This window comes from Chionomys nivalis, chromosome X, assembly GCF_950005125.1.
Source record: "Chionomys nivalis chromosome X, mChiNiv1.1, whole genome shotgun sequence".
In the NCBI taxonomy this organism is placed as follows: Eukaryota; Metazoa; Chordata; class Mammalia; order Rodentia; family Cricetidae; genus Chionomys; species Chionomys nivalis.
The window spans coordinates 35115498-35135193 of NC_080112.1; the positions used below are offsets into that span (position 1 = coordinate 35115498).

Below are 19696 nucleotides of genomic sequence, written 5' to 3' on the forward strand. Positions count from 1 at the left end.
AAAATGACAAACATTGAAACCTCAATCTTATATTGCTGTCTTTGCTAGTCATGAAATACTATATACTATATTTATACTGTTTATGATACTTAGAGATTAACCATTACATTTGCATTTTATAAATTAAAGAACATTTGCCTTTTGTTATTTAAAAAATTCATTAGCTCTTACTAAAAACATGTGGTTTTGGTTTTTAGAACTCTGTATTCTAACTGAAAAACTAGAGTTCAAGATAATAAAGCAGAGTGTGGAGGGACTGTGCTTAACCTTCAGTTTTATAATACTGAAGTGATAAGGCCTACTCATTTTAATAGACTGTATCAATGCAGTATACTTTAGCATGCTTAAGGAAACTATAATGCAGTTTTGAATTTCTAGTTATTATGTATATTGCAATATCCTTGTACATCTATACATACCCATGTACCTAGATATATTAGCATAATACATTTAAAAAATTGTTGCTTTGGTATATAACCCTTTTTAAACAAATGTAATTTGTTTTGGTATTGATTCTTTCATTCCACCCTTCCCTCTTCTTCTCAGGTGCTATTCAAGTATTGGGAAAGTTCAGGATGCCTTTATATCTTACAGGCAGTCTATTGATAAATCAGAAGCAAGTGCAGATACATGGTGTTCAATAGGGTAAGACTGCATCACATAATGCACTTTGTAATAAAAATCATGCTATGAAACCAGCTATTCTTAGTTGATTTATTTTTTCTTAATTTCTCTTTTTAGTGTGCTCTATCAACAACAAAATCAGCCTATGGATGCTTTACAGGCCTATATTTGTGCTGTACAGTTGGACCATGGCCATGCTGCAGCCTGGATGGATCTAGGCACTCTCTATGAATCCTGCAACCAGCCTCAGGATGCTATTAAATGCTATTTAAATGCAACTAGAAGCAAAAATTGTAGTAATACCTCTGCACTTGCAGCACGGATTAAATATTTACAGGTAAAAATTTTAAATATCAATCTTTTAAAGCCACATATTTCCCCAGAACACTCAGGCAGGGATAGGGTGGCTGGAAATTTTGTCTAGTTGTCTTTGGATGTCTAAAATCTGTTTCCATATTTTGTAAACATACCATAGCTTTGCAATACTGTTTTACTTTCCATTTTAAGTGAGATAAGCAATATTTTTTTAAAAATGCTCTTTTGCACTTTGATGCATATTAATTTACATAAGTTTTTCAGTGTACTGTCTACATTTTTAAGTTGCCATAGCATTTTAAAGAAAAGAACACAAACACTGTCTTTCATTCTTGCTTCAAATTTCATGAGAAGACAGCTAATGAGAACCCTGGAAACAGCATAGCTATATTTTGATTTTCACAAAGGTTTATATTCTGGTAACCCTCTTTATACTTAGTATCTTTCTAAAGCCCCAAGCTTAGAATCGATTTTCTTTTAAAAACAATTAGCACTTAGGAAGATTTAGTGGACTTACTCAAGTAGGCTTGTGTTAAATTTGCTTTTTACATAATTTTTCCTAGGCTCAGTTGTGTAACCTTCCACAAGGTAGTCTACAGAATAAAACTAAATTACTTCCTAGTATTGAGGAGGCATGGAGCCTACCAATCCCCGCAGAGCTTACCTCCAGGCAGGGTGCCATGAACACAGCACAGCAGGTGAGAAGTTGGGTTATGTTCTGCAGGTGCCCAGCTTTAAGGGTTCTTTTCAATCTGTAGTAGTCAAGCTTATTTTAAGTAAGCATAGAAGGCTTTTATTAATGAATAATAGCCTTTTCATTTAAGTGCTAAGGGAATCTAGATCAAAATAAAATTCCCTCTGGTATGGGACGAAATTTGGGGGTACCAACTTAGAACCTTTGTGCATTTTCATGATTTTGCAAGATTTCCCAAAATAATGCTGCAGCAGTTTATTTAATTTTTAAAAGATTTTCAAAGGAAGGTACACATTCCTCCATTGATGATGATTCATTGATTTTTGACCTTAAGTAATTGCAATCAGAGATGTCCACATAACTTTGAAAAGTATGCAGCTTGTGAGTTTTATAATTTGAAGGAATGAAGTAAGAATATATAGCACCCATTTTTGTCTTCCTTCTGTGATTCTTAGGCATGTAAACCTCATCATCCAAATACTGAACCTGTATTAGGCCTCAGTCAAACACCAATTTCACAGCAGTCTTTGCCACTACACATGATTCCTCCTAGCCAAGTAGATGACCTGTCCAGTCCTGCCAAGAGGAAAAGAACATCTAGTCCAACAAAGGTATATGTCCTAGAGAAATAGAAAATCCCAGTCAAAAAAAAAAGGAGCTCCAACTGCCCTCTAACTGCGCAGTTTGAACATTTTCTGTCCTTTACTTTAAATCTGTGGACATCAGAATAGTAAAAGGTTTGAGTTTTCCCATCCCAAAGCTTAGAATCATATTAAATAAAGTAGGGATAAATTTGCATTCATCAAATCATTTTATCCATTTCCCTGCCGTTAAGGTATCAGCACACTTTTCATCATCACTTTTGCCAACATTGAACTATGTTTAATAATGAACCTAGTGAATAGTGTGGTATATAGGCTAGTCATTTGGGCCATAGTTTAGGGGTGGGCTTTTTGGGGGGTGGCTTATTACAGAATCAACATTTTAAAAAATGTTATGACTATCAAGTTTAATGTGCATGTAAGTTATTTTTAATGAATGTAATGATTTTTTTATATGTAAATATTCTAATTCGTAATCTTTTGGCCTTCATTAATTAATGTTAACCTATTGTCTTAACCAAATAGTCTTTAATGTTTCTTTTTATCAATTTTCCTCAGAATTCTTCTGATAATTGGAGTGGTGGCCATGCTGCGCCCCATCCTCCTGTACAGCAACAAGCTCATTCATGGTGTTTGACACCACAGAAATTACAGGTGTGTAAAACATGTTTTTAAGAAAAGTTATGTGGCAGAAATAGTGAACTTTTAGAAATTCTTAAAGTTGAATGAAGTGATTACACATTTACCAGAATAATGAAGATAATTCAATCTTGTTTCCCATTTGTTTCTAGTTTGCTTCTCTTTTGGGAACAGGCAATGCATTCATATACATAAAACATGAATATAGATTATGTAGGATAAAGTCTTCTTTTACCTTCTACTCTAACCCACTGACAACTTCTTTACCTCAGTCCTCCCCCACCCCCAAGTTTTCTGGCATTACTTGTTTCTTAGCCTGTATTTGCAGAGGTGTGTTGTATATTTACAAGTTATTTAACTTAAACCTGTAGTCCAAAAATACTAAGTGAAAATTTTCAGGAATAAACCCATGATAACTTTTAAATTATAGCATTCTAGTAGCACAATGAAATCCTTATCTATACCAGCAGTGACATCAGTCATCTCATTGTCCAGTGTGTTCAGCCTGTTAATGCTAATTGGCCCCAGTCACTTAGTAGCCACCTCATTTATCAAAACATCTGTTTTAGTATCATGATTCTGGCATTAATAATAACCATAAGCCACAAAAATAATGATGCCAACATGTGTAGAATAACAAAGAGAATACACACAGTGCTTTCTCTATGCGAGCAGCTAAAAGTTCTTTATTTAATAAGAGAAAAATATCCAAAATAATCCTAAGCTTAGGTAGCTAAGTTCAGTGGTAAATACTGCATTCTTACCTGAAGTTGTGAACGAAGAAACATTTATACTAGTTTTACTGTCACACCTAATACTGCACAAGCTATCCCCACAGTGTGCAGTGGTGTTATGACTGAAAAAGCATTAAACTGTAAGTTTAGCTTTTCTATGATTTTTTTTTTTTTTTTTTAGGAATCCACTAGAGGTCTTAAAAATGAACAGCTCCTATTTCTTTATCTAGATACGACACTATTGCTTAGTTGATCACTAGTTTTAGACATTCAGAATGTCTTCAAACTTTTCCTCTTCTATTCAATGTTTTTTGGAGCATTTTATCTTATAAACTTGAAGTGTTTTCTTCATGAACACTGAAAATTACTGTGTTAATAAAATTTCATGTCCATCTCTTACAAAGATCACATTATAATAAACCATATTCAGATGAATGCTCAGTTCTTACTTTGGTTTCTTGAACTTTTTAAAATAAACTTTTAAGATTGGAATTAGATTATTGTTGATCAGAAATCAGTGTCCAACCTGGCAGTAGTTCTGAGTTTTTCTAATTAGTTCAGATAAAGGTTTCACAGATTTGCTAGCTTGTTTATTAGATATGTCTTTAATTATATTCTCCCTTTTTTTCCCCTAGCACTTGGAACAGCTCCGTGCAAATAGAAATAATTTAAACCCAGCACAGAAACTAATGCTGGAACAGCTGGAAAGTCAGTTTGTCTTAATGCAGCAACACCAAGTGTGTATAGCATTTTCCCTCTAAAATTTGATAGAATTTTATGTACTTTTACTATAGCATCATTTTATAACTCACCCATACTCGTGTCTACTTATATTTGGTAGAATTTTGTGGTCTATGCTTCTTAAAATTCTAGGTAATGGAGTTTTTAAGAAAAGAACATCTACTGATTTAATTTTAAGCTTTTTTTATTATTTAATTCCATGGTATTTTATTTATGTTCTTTAGTACTTAGTAAAATATATTAAACCTAGTTTAGGTTTTATATGTCTTCCTTAGTTTTTTTTTAGTAATTTTTTAAAATTTATTTTATAATTTGTGTTCTTTAAAGGATCTTTCATACTATAGATTCTGTCTTTATTATTATTGTTGTTGTTGTTGTTGTTGTTTACTCAAGGTTGAACCAAGGGCCTTGTACATGTTAAAGGAGCTACCACTACTGCTAAGCTACAATACCCTCCTGTGTCCTGCGCCCCTTCCCCCAACACATATAAGGTCTAAGTTGCCTGAGTTGACCTTGAAGTTTAGATCCTTTTGCCTCAACCTTCTAAATAGCTGGGGTTTTAGGCCCGCTCCACTAGACCCACCTTAGAATAAAAATCTGATGTTCCTTGGAAGAAGTATGAATTTCAGAGTTTGCCATAGATTTCAGCTGCCCCCCCCTTTTTTTTGTTATTGTTAACAAGATGTTTCCTTAACATGAAACATTTCTGCTTTTCCTAGGAAGCTTACATACAGTTTTTTTGTTTTTGAAGTCGATGGTTTTTAACCTAGAGAAATGAAGTGTTGAGATCAGATCAGAGCCTATGATTATTCATCTTTACATTCTGAGTCTCTCCCCTCTGGACTATACAGACTGTATTTATTTGCTTTTCATTTGTTCCCTGCAGATGAGACAAACAGGAGTTGCACAGGTACGGCCTACTGGAATTCCTAATGGGCCAACAGTTGACTCATCACTGCCTACAAACTCAGTCTCTGGCCAAACGTCACAGCTTGCTCTGACCAGAATGCCTAGTGTCTCTCAGTCTGTAGTCCGTCCTACCTGTCCTGGGCAGTCTTTGGCCAATGGACCCTTTTCTGCAGGCCATGTTCCCTGTAGCACACCAAGAACGCTGGGAAGTACAGACACTATTTTGATAGGCAATAATCACATAACAGGAAGTGGAAGTAATGGAAACGTGCCTTACCTGCAGCGAAACGCACCCACTCTACCTCATAACCACACAAACCTGACCAGCAGCACAGAGGAGCCGTGGAAAAACCAACTATCTAACTCCACTCAGGTAATAGACTAATTGCTTTCGTTGACTTCTCATATAATAATGTCTTTATTTGGTTTGTGCGTGTTAAGTGTTTGAGGAACTATTTTTATATGAATTATTTAGTTCTACACTGTTGTTGCTGTGTTTCAATTCAGTTTATATGTATATATTTTCTTTCCTTGATAACATTTCCACAGATGGAAATAATTGGAAAATTTATTAGTGAAGAAAATAAATGGTATAACCACCCAACCCACTTTTAATTTATAGTGGCCTCATTAAAAAAAATGCCTATTTTTGTAGTAGTAGATAGTGATCAACATCTATGTATAGAAAGAATGAGTATGAGAAGAGAATAAAATGACAAAATGGAGTATGAGAAAGAAAAGTCTAATTTTAAGCTATCTTGATAAGCAAGAATAATTGAGACTGGGTGAGATTACAGACGGTGGGAACTGATTGGGAAAAGAATTCAAGATTGAACCATAAGGTCCTTTTGTAATTTGCCAGACAGGAAATTAAAGAACTGTCAAGACTAGAATAAAGGATTGAGCTGTGAGGTATTGGGCATTGAGGAAAATATGAGCCATATCTTATATTTCAAGAAGGTATTGATCAAAGTATATATCATAAAGGACGTTAGATTTGTGTCTTTGTCAGTGAAGATGCATTGCGACCGTGGCAATTTTTATAAAAGAAACAATTTAATTGGGACTTGCTTACAATTTCAGAGTCCATTGTCCTCATGGTAGGGAGCATGGCAGCACACAGATAGACATGGTAGCTGAGAAGAGTTCTACATCTAGATCTGAAGGCAGCAAGAAGAGAGAGAGCTGCTGAGCCTTGGCTTCTGTTCTTGAAACCTGAGAGCTCACCCTCAGTGGCACACTTTCTCCAACAAGGCCACACCTACCCCAACAAGGCCTCACCTCCTAATCCTTTTAATCTTAAATTTTGTCATACCTTGGTGACTAATTTTGAATTTATGAGCCTATGGAGGCCATTTTTATTCAAACCACCACAATCCAGTAAGGTGATCATTTGAGGTCACATTCCTGGAGTTGGGAAATTAATAAATGCAACCAAAATCCATACCATAGCCTGTGTTGCACATTTCCTTCTTCTTTCTAGTAGCCTGATGCTAAGGGTGATGTTTGTTTGTTGCAGTTTTGAAAAGTAGAATAAAAATAAGCAAATACTGTGTTATACCAGATGAGTTACAAAGTCTGTTTGACTCTATACAGAGATGATTTGGGAACTTTTGAATAGGAGCAATTTCAGTGAATTGTTGCAGATGAAACCTAATTGTGTGAAAAGGTTAAAGGGCAGATAAAACTGGAGGTGGCAGATATGGATAGTTCCCACAGGACATTTACAACCATGTTGGTTATGCACATAAGGGAGGGGGTAGCTAAAGGAGAAATAGAATTCAGATTTTGGTTTTGTTCATATTTTAAATTAAAATGCAAAATAGCAGTGAAAGCTAATGGGAAACATTCAGTAGAGAGATTGACAAAATAGAGGAAAGAATTGTTAGATGAGAGGGTATGTTTGGGGAATTTGGTATCTTTAAACATTAAAAGATTGTTAAGGACAATGTGAGACTTCTGTAAAAATGCCTAAAGTATAATTGACAGTTACGTAAATTGGAGCCTTTGTTATGCTTATAAAGTATAGTTCTCTTATTTTTCTTCCCCTCTACATCTCAGGCTTGCTCAATTGCTGAAATTTTCTGGTTTTTTTTTTTTTGTTTGTTTTTTTTTTTTGTTTTTTTTTTTGTTTTTTGAGACAGGGTTTCTCTGTGGCTTTGGAGCCTGTCCTGGAACTTGCTCTGTAGACCAGGCTGGTCTCGAACTCACAGAGATCCACCTGCCTCTGCCTCCCAAGTGCTGGGATTAAAGGCGTGCGCCACCATCGCCCGGCTGAAATTTTCAAAAATACTCAATCTTATTTTAGAAATCTGGTAAACATTAAAATAAAACAAGAAATTCTAACTGATTGTGGTGACTCATGCCTCTCTAATCCTAACCTGAAATCCAGGAAGCTGATGTAGGAGGAACTCAAGTTCAGGATATCCTTGCCTATGACATAGCTGTCTCTGTCCCGGAAAACAAATTCTTGACCCGATCCCAATGATTTTGCAGGCCAAAAGACTTCTGTATGTCACTGAATGGCAGGGTGTCCCAATCCCTCATGCTCAGTACCTGCAGGAGCCTTACAGTATAGTTGTAATGAAGTAAGAAAACTGTCTAAAAATGTTGAACTAATTCCAGGTCAAAAGTTTCTCTCCTGGAGTTGCTTTATAATACTGTAGCTGGAGAGCTTGAGCCTCTGATGTTAGTATGATAGATTCTAATTAGGCAGGCTTTAAAAAATTCATTATATAAACATTTTCTGAATTTGTAATTTAAAATGCCTTGATGTACAGAGAGATGATTAAATATTTTTGTTACGTTTGTACTTTATAATAGTGTATTTGTTGAGAAGCCTCTGACAAATACTAAATAGAAATTTGGTTCATCTAAGACTTTCTTGGGTAGTTTAGTTATTGAAATATTTGTAACTTCTTTTTAATGAGAATTTTCCTATATAACTTAAAGGTTTTAACCTTTTTGTTTTGTTTTGCTTTTTTGTTAGACAAGATGTCATATACTCCAGCTTAGGCTGGCCTCCAGCTATCTTGGGATGACTGAACACTTGATCATCCTGTGTCTCCCTACTGTGTACTGGGACTAAAAATGTGGCTTCCACACTCAGCTCTATGATTCATATTTTAACTGATATTATTACTGAACTTGTAGTTGCTTACTTGATAATCTAATTATACTCTTCCATATACTAAACTATATTCAACTTGTAATGTTACTGGGTTTTGTGTTTTTGTAAAATTCTTTAATACAGACATTACATTTTCATATTTTAAGCTGATTTCAGGGTTATGGTTGCTTATTTTTACTAGGGATTAAATTTACTATTTAATGTATCAATAGTCAGCTAATTTTTATTCCTTGATGGCTTATTATTGCCAGGTTAAATGTTACCTGTCAAAAAACCTCTCAACTCTGCTATTAAAGTCATTCTCAAGTCACAATATAGTCCTAAATTTCTTTGTTCAGTTACTAGGGATGTAAGATGAAATATATACTTATAATTGAATGAGTCCCACACATACTGTTTTTATTTGAAATTATAACAATTTTGAAACTATGAAATTATTGTTTCCCAATTCCAGTGTTAATTGTGTGGCTGAGAAATTAGCATTTCCATTTAATTTTTTTGTCAGTAAAGTAAAATGAAAATTGTGATACTGGGGGAAATTTTCAGGTAAAAATTAAACATCTTAATCTCATTTATCTTATAAGATAAAAATTCCACTAGGTGTATTAAGTGATCTTCTTCAGTACTTAACACTTTTATTAACTCTAGTATACTACCCTGGCAGATATTTCCCAAAGGGTTTAACAAAGTTCATGAAAATTGCAGCTTATCTCTAAGTAATTGGCTTAGACATATGATTTTTAAAAAAAAAAAAAATACATAGGTTGAGTGGGTAAGAACTTTTTAATAGTGTCTTTAAACTATTTTAGTAGCTTTGCTCTAGAGGATAGGTGCTTTAACATTAGTTGCATTAGAGAGGACTATATTTACAGTAACTTTAAATATATGGTAACTTTGAAGCCAAAATAAATTTGCTTTCTATAGAATTAATCTCTTAATAGATCACAGACCCATTAGTTGGTTTGTCATATTTCTTGTTTAATTATTAATGATATTGTATATCTGTCCATGTTTGATCTTAAGAATGAAAGTACATGTTTTAAAACTTAAGTTAGCATTCCTAGTGCTTTCTGTAAACTAATGTATGCCATACTAATTAGGGAAATTCTTTTCGCTAACTGTAAGTACTTTTTTGATAACTTTAGGAACTGTGTCAAATTATACAGATAATTTTCCTTAGTGACTTTTACCTATAATACTTAGAATTCTGTGTATGCTCTGAGTTTAACATAAGATTTAAACTGTCTATTTTTCTTTTTAGGGGCTTCACAAAGGTCAGAGTTCACATTTGGCAGGTCCTAATGATGAACGACCTCTCTCTTCCACTGGGCCTTCCCAGCATCTCCAGGCAGCTGGCTCTGGTATTCAGAATCAGAATGGACATCCCACCCTGCCTAGCAATTCAGTAACACAGGGGGCTGCTCTCAATCACCTCTCCTCTCACACTGCTACCTCAGGTGGACAACAAGGCATTACCTTAACCAAAGAGAGCAAGCCTTCAGGAAACACATTGACCGTGCCTGAAACAAGCAGGCATACTGGAGAGACACCTAACAGCACTGCCAGTGTTGAGGGACTTCCTAATCATGTCCATCAGGTGATGGCAGATGCTGTTTGCAGTCCTAGCCATGGAGATTCTAAGTCACCAGGTTTACTAAGTTCAGACAATCCTCAGCTCTCTGCCTTGTTGATGGGAAAAGCTAATAACAATGTGGGTCCTGGAACCTGTGACAAAGTCAATAACATCCACCCTACTGTCCATACAAAGACTGATAATTCTGTTGCCTCTTCACCATCTTCAGCCATTTCCACAGCAACACCTTCTCCTAAATCCACCGAGCAGACAACCACAAACAGTGTTACCAGCCTTAACAGCCCTCACAGTGGGCTGCACACAATTAATGGAGAAGGAATGGAAGAATCTCAGAGCCCCATTAAAACAGATCTGCTTCTAGTTAGCCACAAACCTAGTCCTCAGATCATACCATCAATGTCTGTGTCCATATATCCCAGCTCAGCAGAAGTTCTGAAAGCTTGCAGGTTAGTGTGGGAAAGTTAATCACAGAGTGAAAATGTTTGACAATTTATCTGGGAAATAAAAGATAGTGTAATCAGTCATCCAAAGTAAAAGTTTGGAAGGTTGGTAATGGTTTGAATGAAACTTCTGTAACTTAATCTGAGAGGGTGTGTCTGAACGTGCTATTACTGCCCTCTACTGGTTACTACAGTTGCTGGTTTCAGTGTTATTGTCTGCTCTGGGGATGGAAATGAGACTCAATTAAATCACATTTGACTAAAAATCAAGGCCTTGAAGAGCCTATTGTTTATTTTAGTTTTGAACAGAGTCCATTAAATGTTAGACTAGAGGTAGACCTCAGCAATCATCAAGGTTAGTCTCTGGTTTACACTTCATATGACTCTAGAAGAAGTTATAAAGGAAATAGGAAGAAGTAAGGAGCAATAGAGATTAGGGCGGCCTGCTAGCCATTCATGAAAGGAAAAGAATATTCATGTTAGTTTTGGAAGGCTAAACCTTCAAACTTAGAGGAAAATTAGTCTCCTAAAGGGGGAAAAAGTCCTCATCATCAAAGGATCAGTCTTGATTGGCTAGCACCATCTTTCTGTAGTATTTGGAGATAGAGAGTCTTAATGGTCTTTTCATTGTGCATAGCACGTTTAAGTTTTCTCCTTGACTTTTGTTTGTCATCCCCTGTGTATGAATAAATCTTGACTGTTAACACTGTTTGGAGTAATCACAAGAAGGAATTCTGCATACTTTTCTACTACATTAAATTTTAAGTTGAGGCAGTGATGTAGGTTTTTAAAGGGTCTTCATTTGGTTGCAAGTTTAATCAAAAAACAGAAAATAAGCATTCTGTAAATAGAAAATATAAGCATTGAGTCTGTTGACATTGGCCACTTAATATAACAATTTTATTTTAAAATTTGAAACAATTCCCATTTAACTGCCAGTACTAGTGTGTCTTATTTATTATCTAAAAGTGTCATTATCTTTTCTGCTGTTTAGATTGTTTTATTATACTGTATCTTGGATCTACCATTAAGTGTTTGTCACTAGTGAATTGTTTATATAAAATTGAATTTTATTTTGTAGAATTTGTTGCTTATGGGTAACTTATGGGGAAGAATTAGTTTAAAGTAAATTTGCTACTTATTGGGAAGAATTTCGTTTAAAATAAATTTTAATCTTAATTTATCACTTTAATTGTGACACTGGAACTTTAATATACTAAATTTTTTTAAAAAAAATATTTGAGTTGAAGTGTTTAAATGTTTTCTGGCCTGTGTTTTATCATGCATTGATTGTCATTATTTTCTGTCAGTTTTTTAACTATCAGGTGGTTACTTTTATATTTCTTATTATTTTCTTTGTTTAAGCCATCTTGCTGGTATCATTTTCCTGAGTGGCCTACAACATGACAGATACTGTCACTAATCTTAACTGTTTTTGGTGGGGAGGCGGGGGTAGGGGAGACATGAGCACGCTCTCTCTGGCCTTGAACTCTCTCTGAAGACCAGGATGCCTTGCCTCTGCCACCTAAAAAGGTGTGCTTCACCACACTTGACCAGTCCTAACTTAATGTGATTTTTTTTTCATGTCAGTGTTTAACACATTAGATCTCTAAATTAAAAAAAAAATTAAATCATATAGTAGGGTTCCTGAACATCTAAAATTCGTTTTTTAGAAATTTTGAATTTAGAGGCATTAATCTTTTTGTCTACAAGTTACTATCATTCACTTCAACATTGAACCCCTTTAAGTGTCCAGTTCAATAGCCATAGCTGACTGGAGACAAAATACCTTGATGCCTTTCCAGTATGCTTAACTTCTGTCTGCCTCTCCCTTGACTGATCTGCTCTCTGCTCTTCTTTTCTAGTTCTCTTTCTACTCTGCTAAAGCAGGGGCTTGTCCACTCTCTCCAGACACTCAGGACATTTGTTTTAACAACAGCAACAAAATAAGAAACTGAGATGTCATTTAAGGGCGCGGGGGGGGGGGGGGGGGGGGGGGATTCTGGAGCTATGTTATGGCCCACAAGTTATGAGCAATATGAAAGAACAGTTTTTGTTAATAAAATTTTATGCTATGGGGTACCTAGTTGATTGTAATTTTTTAGTGTGTTAAGGATGATGCCCTTTTATCTCATTTTTTGTTGCTGATGGGGACATTAGGACATTCACTTGAGTATATTCTAATAGTTTTGTATTAAACTTAATTTATAAAAACAATTTTGTCTCATTATAGATATTTTGTGTTATAAGTAGCTAGATACACCAAAACACTGGGCTATTTCAATCAATCTCGGCATGAGTTTGTAAATGATGATATAGGAAGTCACTTCTTTATTTTGGAGATCAATCTTCTGAAGCTTAAAGAAAAGAAATTTTGTTTACAACTAAGGGGGTATTAGATTGATAGTAGCCTGTACTGGCATAAGGCTCCCAGAAAGTCACACAGGCATGGCATTAGGAGACCTGGGATCTATGGTTTAGGAGCTTTTTAGAGAAGATTTGAAGAATATTTGGTTTACTCACAGAACACTTTACCATAATTTCTCTACTAAGTATGGTTGTTCCAAAATGGGAGAAAACTATTTAAAATGATGTGTTTTTTGAATCTTCTCTGTCGCCATCTTATTTCAAAACTTTGCTTTCTACTTTTCTGTCCACTTTGGATTATTAAGATGAAGTTTCATTATTTCGGCTTAAGGTGTTCTAAAGTAGTGTTCAGAAGATGATGTGAATACCTGGTATCTAAGTATATACTAAGATTGATGAGTGTAGTTAAGTAGGAAATGTTTATAGTATCTTATATAGATGACTGTATGCATCTGTTTTAGAGAAATTTCTGTCTGTTTCAGACTTGCTTTTAAGACTTGCTTTTAACAGGCAGATAATTTTTGAAGCACAGTAAGAAACTAATTAATATGACCTATTGGGACTTTTTCTTGGTTGTGCTATATTAACCTTGAATGGGAAAGATTCTGATGATAGAAAGGAAATTACAACTTATTCTTGTATTTAGATAAAGAAATCACAAACAAAATAAGGAATGTTTTCTATGTTCCATATGTGTGTTTATTTTACTTCAGTGTAAGATATAGGAATCAAAATAAGTATTTGCAGAAATAATTTTTCTTGTTCCCACTGGATCCAAAATTCATGGATTTATAAAAATGCCTATTCATTTAATTAGAAGTTAGTTCAGAATTTTTTTGCCTTCTGTGTAAATGTAAAGCTGATTTTTTTTCTCCTTTTTGTTATTTTTAAAGGAATCTAGGTAAAAATGGCCTGTCTAACAGTAGCATTTTGTTGGATAAATGTCCACCTCCAAGACCACCATCTTCACCATACCCTCCCTTGCCAAAGGACAAGTTGAATCCACCTACTCCTAGTATTTATGTGAGTCTGAATTGACTAAATTTCAGCCAAACCAATGTTTACTTTTAGTTGTCTCTTATAAAAATCTTTTAGGTTATCATGGATACTCTTTAGCAAATATTACAGTTATTGGCAGCAGTGTGACTATTAAGCAACAACATAAAAGATGTATTGAAAAAGATTTTATGCTATTTCGCAAATACCTGCTCAGCTATTAACTATGATTATATTAGAAAATTTAGTTTCTTGCTTTTTTTTTTTTTTTTTTTTTTTGTTTTTTTTTTTGTTTTTGTTTTTGCTGTGCTGAAAACTAAACCCAGGGCCTTGCATATTCTGGTCAAGTACTCTATAGAATTGCTACTATATGCCCATTGTTCCTCTCTGACTATAGGCTGGACTAGAATAAGGGGAAAATACTTTCTCTGCCTTAATTTTGAGCAGTATTAAACCAAAGCTACTTGGAAATTTAGCTTTTTTTTTTTTTTGTAAACTGGGTTTTAAATCTACTAATTGCTGGACCTTAGCATTCATTCTGTTTCATACATATGCTGAAAGAAATACCTTCAAATTAAACAAAGCAAAAAAAAAAAAAAAAGTAGCCATTTTAAGAATGTGGTCATTGGAGCTGGAGAAATGGCTCAGCAGTTAAAAGCACTTGTTACTCTTCCAGAAGGCCCAGGTTCCGTCACCTATACCTACATGATGTTTCAACCACCCATAACTCACAGGAGACCTGATACCCTATTCTGACCTCCATGGTACCAGTCATTCACATGGTATCTATATACACAGGCAAAACACTCATATACATGAAATAAAAATTGATTTTTAAAACCAGCATGCCTAGATTTAAAAAATATATAATAGGTAAATATGTGTCACCCAAAATCTTTGTAAGCTATTTATCATATTTAAAACTATCAGTTTTTTCATAGATATTTTTTCTCTTGCTCTCTTTCTTTCTTTTTGTTTGTTTGTTTTTTGGTATTTTTGTTTGTTTTATGAGACAGGTTTTCACTTTAACAGCCCTGGCTGCTCCGGAACTAGCTCTGTAGACCAGGCTGGCCTAGAACTCACAGAGATGCGCCTGCCTCTGCCTCCTGAGTTCTAAAATTAAAGGCATGAGCCACTACTGCCCAGCTATAAAAGCAATTCTCAATTGTGTTTTTCACAAATAAGTCCTGCTGCTACTGTATTAATATCTTCCTACTACCTTCCCATGTGAAAGAAAAAAATTAAATACACAAAGTTATAGTGATATAGTTTAAATGGCCATACATCTGTGAAAATGATTCTTGAATTTGTTCGAGAAATTTTGATTTTTTCTTCTGAGTTTTTAAAGCATGACAAAATTCACCATCTCTTCCCTAACTGAGTATATAGTTAAGTAGTGTTAAACACACTCATGTTGTTGTATAACCTCTCTTGAGAATTTATTTTCTGGCCAGTGTCTAACCATGGAACATCCTCTTTTCCTTAAGTCCTGGCTGTCACAATTCTGTTTTCATACATTTCACTACTTTATATAGTGGAACCACTATTTTTTCTATGACTAACTTATTTCATTTATCATGACCTCAAGGTTAATCCACATGACAGGATAATCGATCAGTCGATTAACTTGGGTAGTGGTGCTAGTGTTAGTATGTTGACATACTAATGCAACTATTGTACCACCAAACTCTGTCTCTTTTCTCAGTAATTGTTTCATTTGTTGCCTGTTTTCCTCCTGCTAGGGATGATCCTAGGCTTTTTAAGTAGTCTACCATTGAGCTTCACATTCTATCCTTTAGCAAGCTTCCAATCTTGCCTGATAAATTATTTACCTAAGTTTATGAGTAATGTTACATAAGAATGTATGAAATCATACAGAATCTTTTTAAGATTCATTTTTCTTATTTTTAATTATGTGAATGAAAGATTAAGTGAGTATAGGTGATTACATGTAAGTGTAGGTGTCCCCAGGAGCTGGAGTTACAGGTGAGCCATAGGTCTGGGAATCAAGGTCAGGTCCTTTTTCTGCAAGAGCAATAAGTGCTCATAATGACTGAGCCATATCTCCAAACAAAAACAATTTTATTTTTGGTCAAAGGGACTCTATCACTTTAACTGATCTCGAACTTAGAGACATGCCTATTTCTGACTCCTGGGTACTGGGATTGAAGATGACTGCCACCACTCTCAGCTTCTATATAGGATCTTTTAACTCTTTTACTTTTTGGTTTTTCAATAAGGGCAGTATTGAAGATAAAACCTAGAGCCCCCTGGATGTCAGAAACACTATCATGAACCTACAACCCAACTCATACTTTGATTTCTTGCTCTCAGGGATGCTGGACTGAAGGCCTTAATGGAGGCTGAACCAATCTCCCTACCTACCCACTCTTGCTCCTTGTTTTTCTTCCTTTTTAAGGTTCAATTGTAGTTAAAGCACTTTGGTTTTGAAATTTAAATGTAATGTCTGCTGCATAATTTGTTCAGCATGTAGTACACAAAAATATATGTGGTTACTTACTATCTAGTCATAATTAAAACCAAATGCAAAAGTACTAGAAAATAGAAAAGAAATATAAATGCATGAAATAGAATAGATTGATAGGCAGTGAATCTGAGACATAATATTTAAGTTAAAAGCTGTGTTTTCCTGAGATATAACCACATATTTTAATTTTACAGTTGGAAAATAAACGTGATGCTTTCTTTCCTCCATTACATCAATTTTGTACAAATCCAAACAACCCTGTTACAGTAATACGTGGCCTTGCTGGAGCTCTTAAATTAGGTACGCTTAAGAAAAAATATTTTCTATGCATGCTGTCTTTTAACCTTTGAAAGCACTAGTAGAGAGTATCGTTAGCACCCACTACCATTCACATACACATTTTTATTCTAATATGGATGGAGGATCATGATTAATTTTACTTGAGGTTCATGATTTGAGTGCATAATGGTGATGATGTTAGTTGCTGGCAATTTTTTTTAATTTAGCTTTTACTTTTATCAAGTTTTATAATAGTGGCTTATGTTTACTACTAGGAAAATTTTGAATATAAAATGTAAGTGAAATTTAGTATACTCTTCAAATACTGTACTATAACCCCATTGGTATTTGCTAGTGCCCACACAGATTAAGTACATGAAAAATTTGACCATTGGACTCTTGACTCTTTCTTTGTTGGAATACCATGAGCATTGGGAATACCTAGGCCTTCAGAGTGTATAGATGACCTAGTCAGTTTTTAGGGGAACTTGGATATATTACTATAAAATGCTTTCTCTTTTAAAAAAACGGTGAGGGGCGGGAGAACTTGTTGGATGCATTTTTGCTTTGCTTTTGTTGACTTATTTATTTATGGCTTACTTGTAATAAAGACCTGGGACTTTTCTCTACTAAAACTTTGGTGGAAGCTAACAATGAACATATGGTAGAAGTGAGAACACAGTTGTTACAACCAGCTGATGAAAACTGGGACCCTACTGGAACCAAGAAAATCTGGCATTGTGAAAGTAATAGATCTCATACTACAATTGCTAAATATGCTCAGTACCAAGCATCCTCATTCCAAGAATCATTGAGAGTAAGTGTTTGCTTCCTGGAGATTATTTTTAGATATTTTAAAATTATTTCATTTTGAAGTTTTGAAAGTAGATGTCATCAGATTATATTATGTTACATAAAACATAATAAGTGCTACCCAGTTTACTTTAAACAAACCTGTGAGTTGATTCAGTAAGTATTGTTCAGAGAGGGAATTACTGCCTAGTAAGATGTTTTTCAGGTTATCTGGGACATTTATACTTAAAGCGGGGAAAACTGCTATTGACAATTTGAGTTGAATTATTTCTTCGTTTGTGGCGGCTGTTGTGTGTGTTATAAAATATTTAGCAACATCTGTGTCTGTCTTTTCAAAAACACTTAGAGCTATGTCATATTTTTTGGAAGACAAAGTTCCTTATTGAGAATCACTGACTTGAAGTTTAGACCTGTCTTGAATTTGCTTTATGTTTGAAGTATTTCTCATCTTTTGTACTTGCATTTATTCTTTTCTTCTGCCAGATCAGGTAGACAACTCTTTCGGGAAGTATTTGTGTTCTTCCTTCCAGTCTTAGTTCATATAAGAATACTGAAGAAGAGGTATAAATTGAGAGGAATCATTTCAACATATATAGAAATTTTAAAATCTGAAATTTAAAACTAATCAAAATTATTATTAAAAGCTCCATATAGTTGTTATATCTTTGAAACATTACTAAAATCATGTATCATAATGAGAGATTTATGAGTCCTCCCACAAACTGGAGATAAAACATCCACAGAAGTGAGTTTGAAATATTACTCTAATACTGTCTTGTGCTGAGTTGTTTGTTCACATCTTTTGCACAGGAAATTTAATTTAGTTTACTAGATTTGCTTATCTCTTTAAAAATATTTAAAATGTTTCTCTGAGTTCACATTTTTAGTCCAGACAACCTTTTTACATGAAATTATATATTTGGGTTACTGTCTTAAGTAGAGTTTTTGTTGCTGAATTGAAACACCATGACCGAAGCAACTTGCAGAGGAAAGGGTTTATTTGACTTACTATATCATCAAAGGAAGTCAGGCAGGAACCTCGAGGCAAGAGCTGGTGCAGAGGCCATGAAGTGGTGCTGCTTACTGACCTGCTTCTCCCTGGCTTGCTCAGCCTGCTTTCTTATACAACCCAGGACCACCAGCTTAGGATGGCACAACTCGCAATGAGTTAGGCCCTACCCCATCAGTCACTAATTAAGAAAATGCCCCACAGCTTTAAGGAATCTTACAGAAACATTTTCTCAGTTGAGGTTCCCTCCTTTTAGATAATTCTACCTTCTGTCAAGTTGACATACACTAGCCACTTCCACTGTCCCTTTCTATAAACTAAAACCTGTCCTGCAAATTGCATTGAGTTACATTGAATTACATCAGTTTTCTCTCCTTGCAAATAGAGCTACTGTGAGAATCTGTCATTTAGTAGCATGGGGAAAGATTCACCAGATATGTGGAATACTAAGCTAAAATGCCTTTTACTAATTTTTAGGAAGAAAATGAGAAAAGAAGTCACCATAAAGACCATTCTGATAATGAATCTACATCATCAGATAAGTAAGTCATTTTTCATTTCTACTTAATATTTCTGTTTAAAAGATGCACTTGTAATTTTGCTTCTTTCTTTTTAAGTTCTGGGAAAAGGAGAAAAGGACCCTTTAAAACCATTAAGTTTGGGACCAACATTGACCTGTCTGATGACAAAAAGTAAGTCCTTGTGATAGTTCTGTGAACTGATGCAAAGACGTGTCCTTGCTCTGGTTCAGAATTGTTTACAATCTCTTCTGTTTTATTCCTTATCATTTTTTTATAAATCGATGTAAAATAAACTAAATAATTTTACTAGACTTTACAGTTAAATTATTTTTTTAATTTAAGACTGTTATATCCTTCTTTTCCCACTGATACCCTAACTTTATGGTAGGTAATTTTTTATTATGTTCTAGGTCTATAATTTTAATGCTATTTTTCATTGGTAGGTTAATTTAGATATTCCATTATTTCTTATTTGAAAGCAAAATGTTTATAGATTTTTTTTCTCATTGGAACATAAAGCAAGGCATTACTCTTTTTTTTTTTTTCTTTATAGGTGGAAGCTGCAGTTACATGAGCTGACTAAACTTCCTGCTTTTGTGCGTGTCGTATCAGCAGGAAATCTTCTAAGCCATGTTGGTCATACTATACTGGGCATGAACACAGTTCAACTATATATGAAAGTTCCAGGAAGCAGAACACCAGGTAAACTTAATATATCATAAAAGATGATGCATATGCAGAGAATCAGAATCTTTCTGTTTAAAATGAATAGAACTAAAAAGGATTATTCTTATAAGATTT

General features: G+C 34.5%; 1 protein-coding gene across 10 annotated transcripts in view; it reads left to right on the plus strand.

Moving 5' to 3' along the window:
- Kdm6a (lysine demethylase 6A) overlaps positions 1-19696 on the plus strand; it is a 145450-nt gene that overhangs the window by 99489 nt on the left and 26265 nt on the right. For 2 of the 10 annotated variants that reach the window (XM_057759297.1, XM_057759291.1), the window contains exons 11-23: positions 547-645; positions 742-961; positions 1503-1637; positions 2794-2889; positions 4244-4345; positions 5236-5631; positions 9650-10428; positions 13683-13812; positions 16468-16573; positions 17164-17369; positions 18852-18916; positions 18992-19066; positions 19449-19597. In XM_057759297.1, the coding sequence (XP_057615280.1) occupies positions 547-645; positions 742-961; positions 1503-1637; positions 2794-2889; positions 4244-4345; positions 5236-5631; positions 9650-10428; positions 13683-13812; positions 16468-16573; positions 17164-17369; positions 18852-18916; positions 18992-19066; positions 19449-19597 (2558 nt within the window). Of the gene's footprint in view, positions 1-546; positions 646-741; positions 962-1502; positions 1638-2088; positions 2245-2793; positions 2890-4243; positions 4346-5235; positions 5632-9649; positions 10429-13682; positions 13813-16467; positions 16574-17163; positions 17370-18851; positions 18917-18991; positions 19067-19448; positions 19598-19696 lie in introns of all 10 variants that reach the window. The other 8 variants (XM_057759300.1, XM_057759294.1, XM_057759296.1 and 5 more) reach the window with 7 other exon arrangements.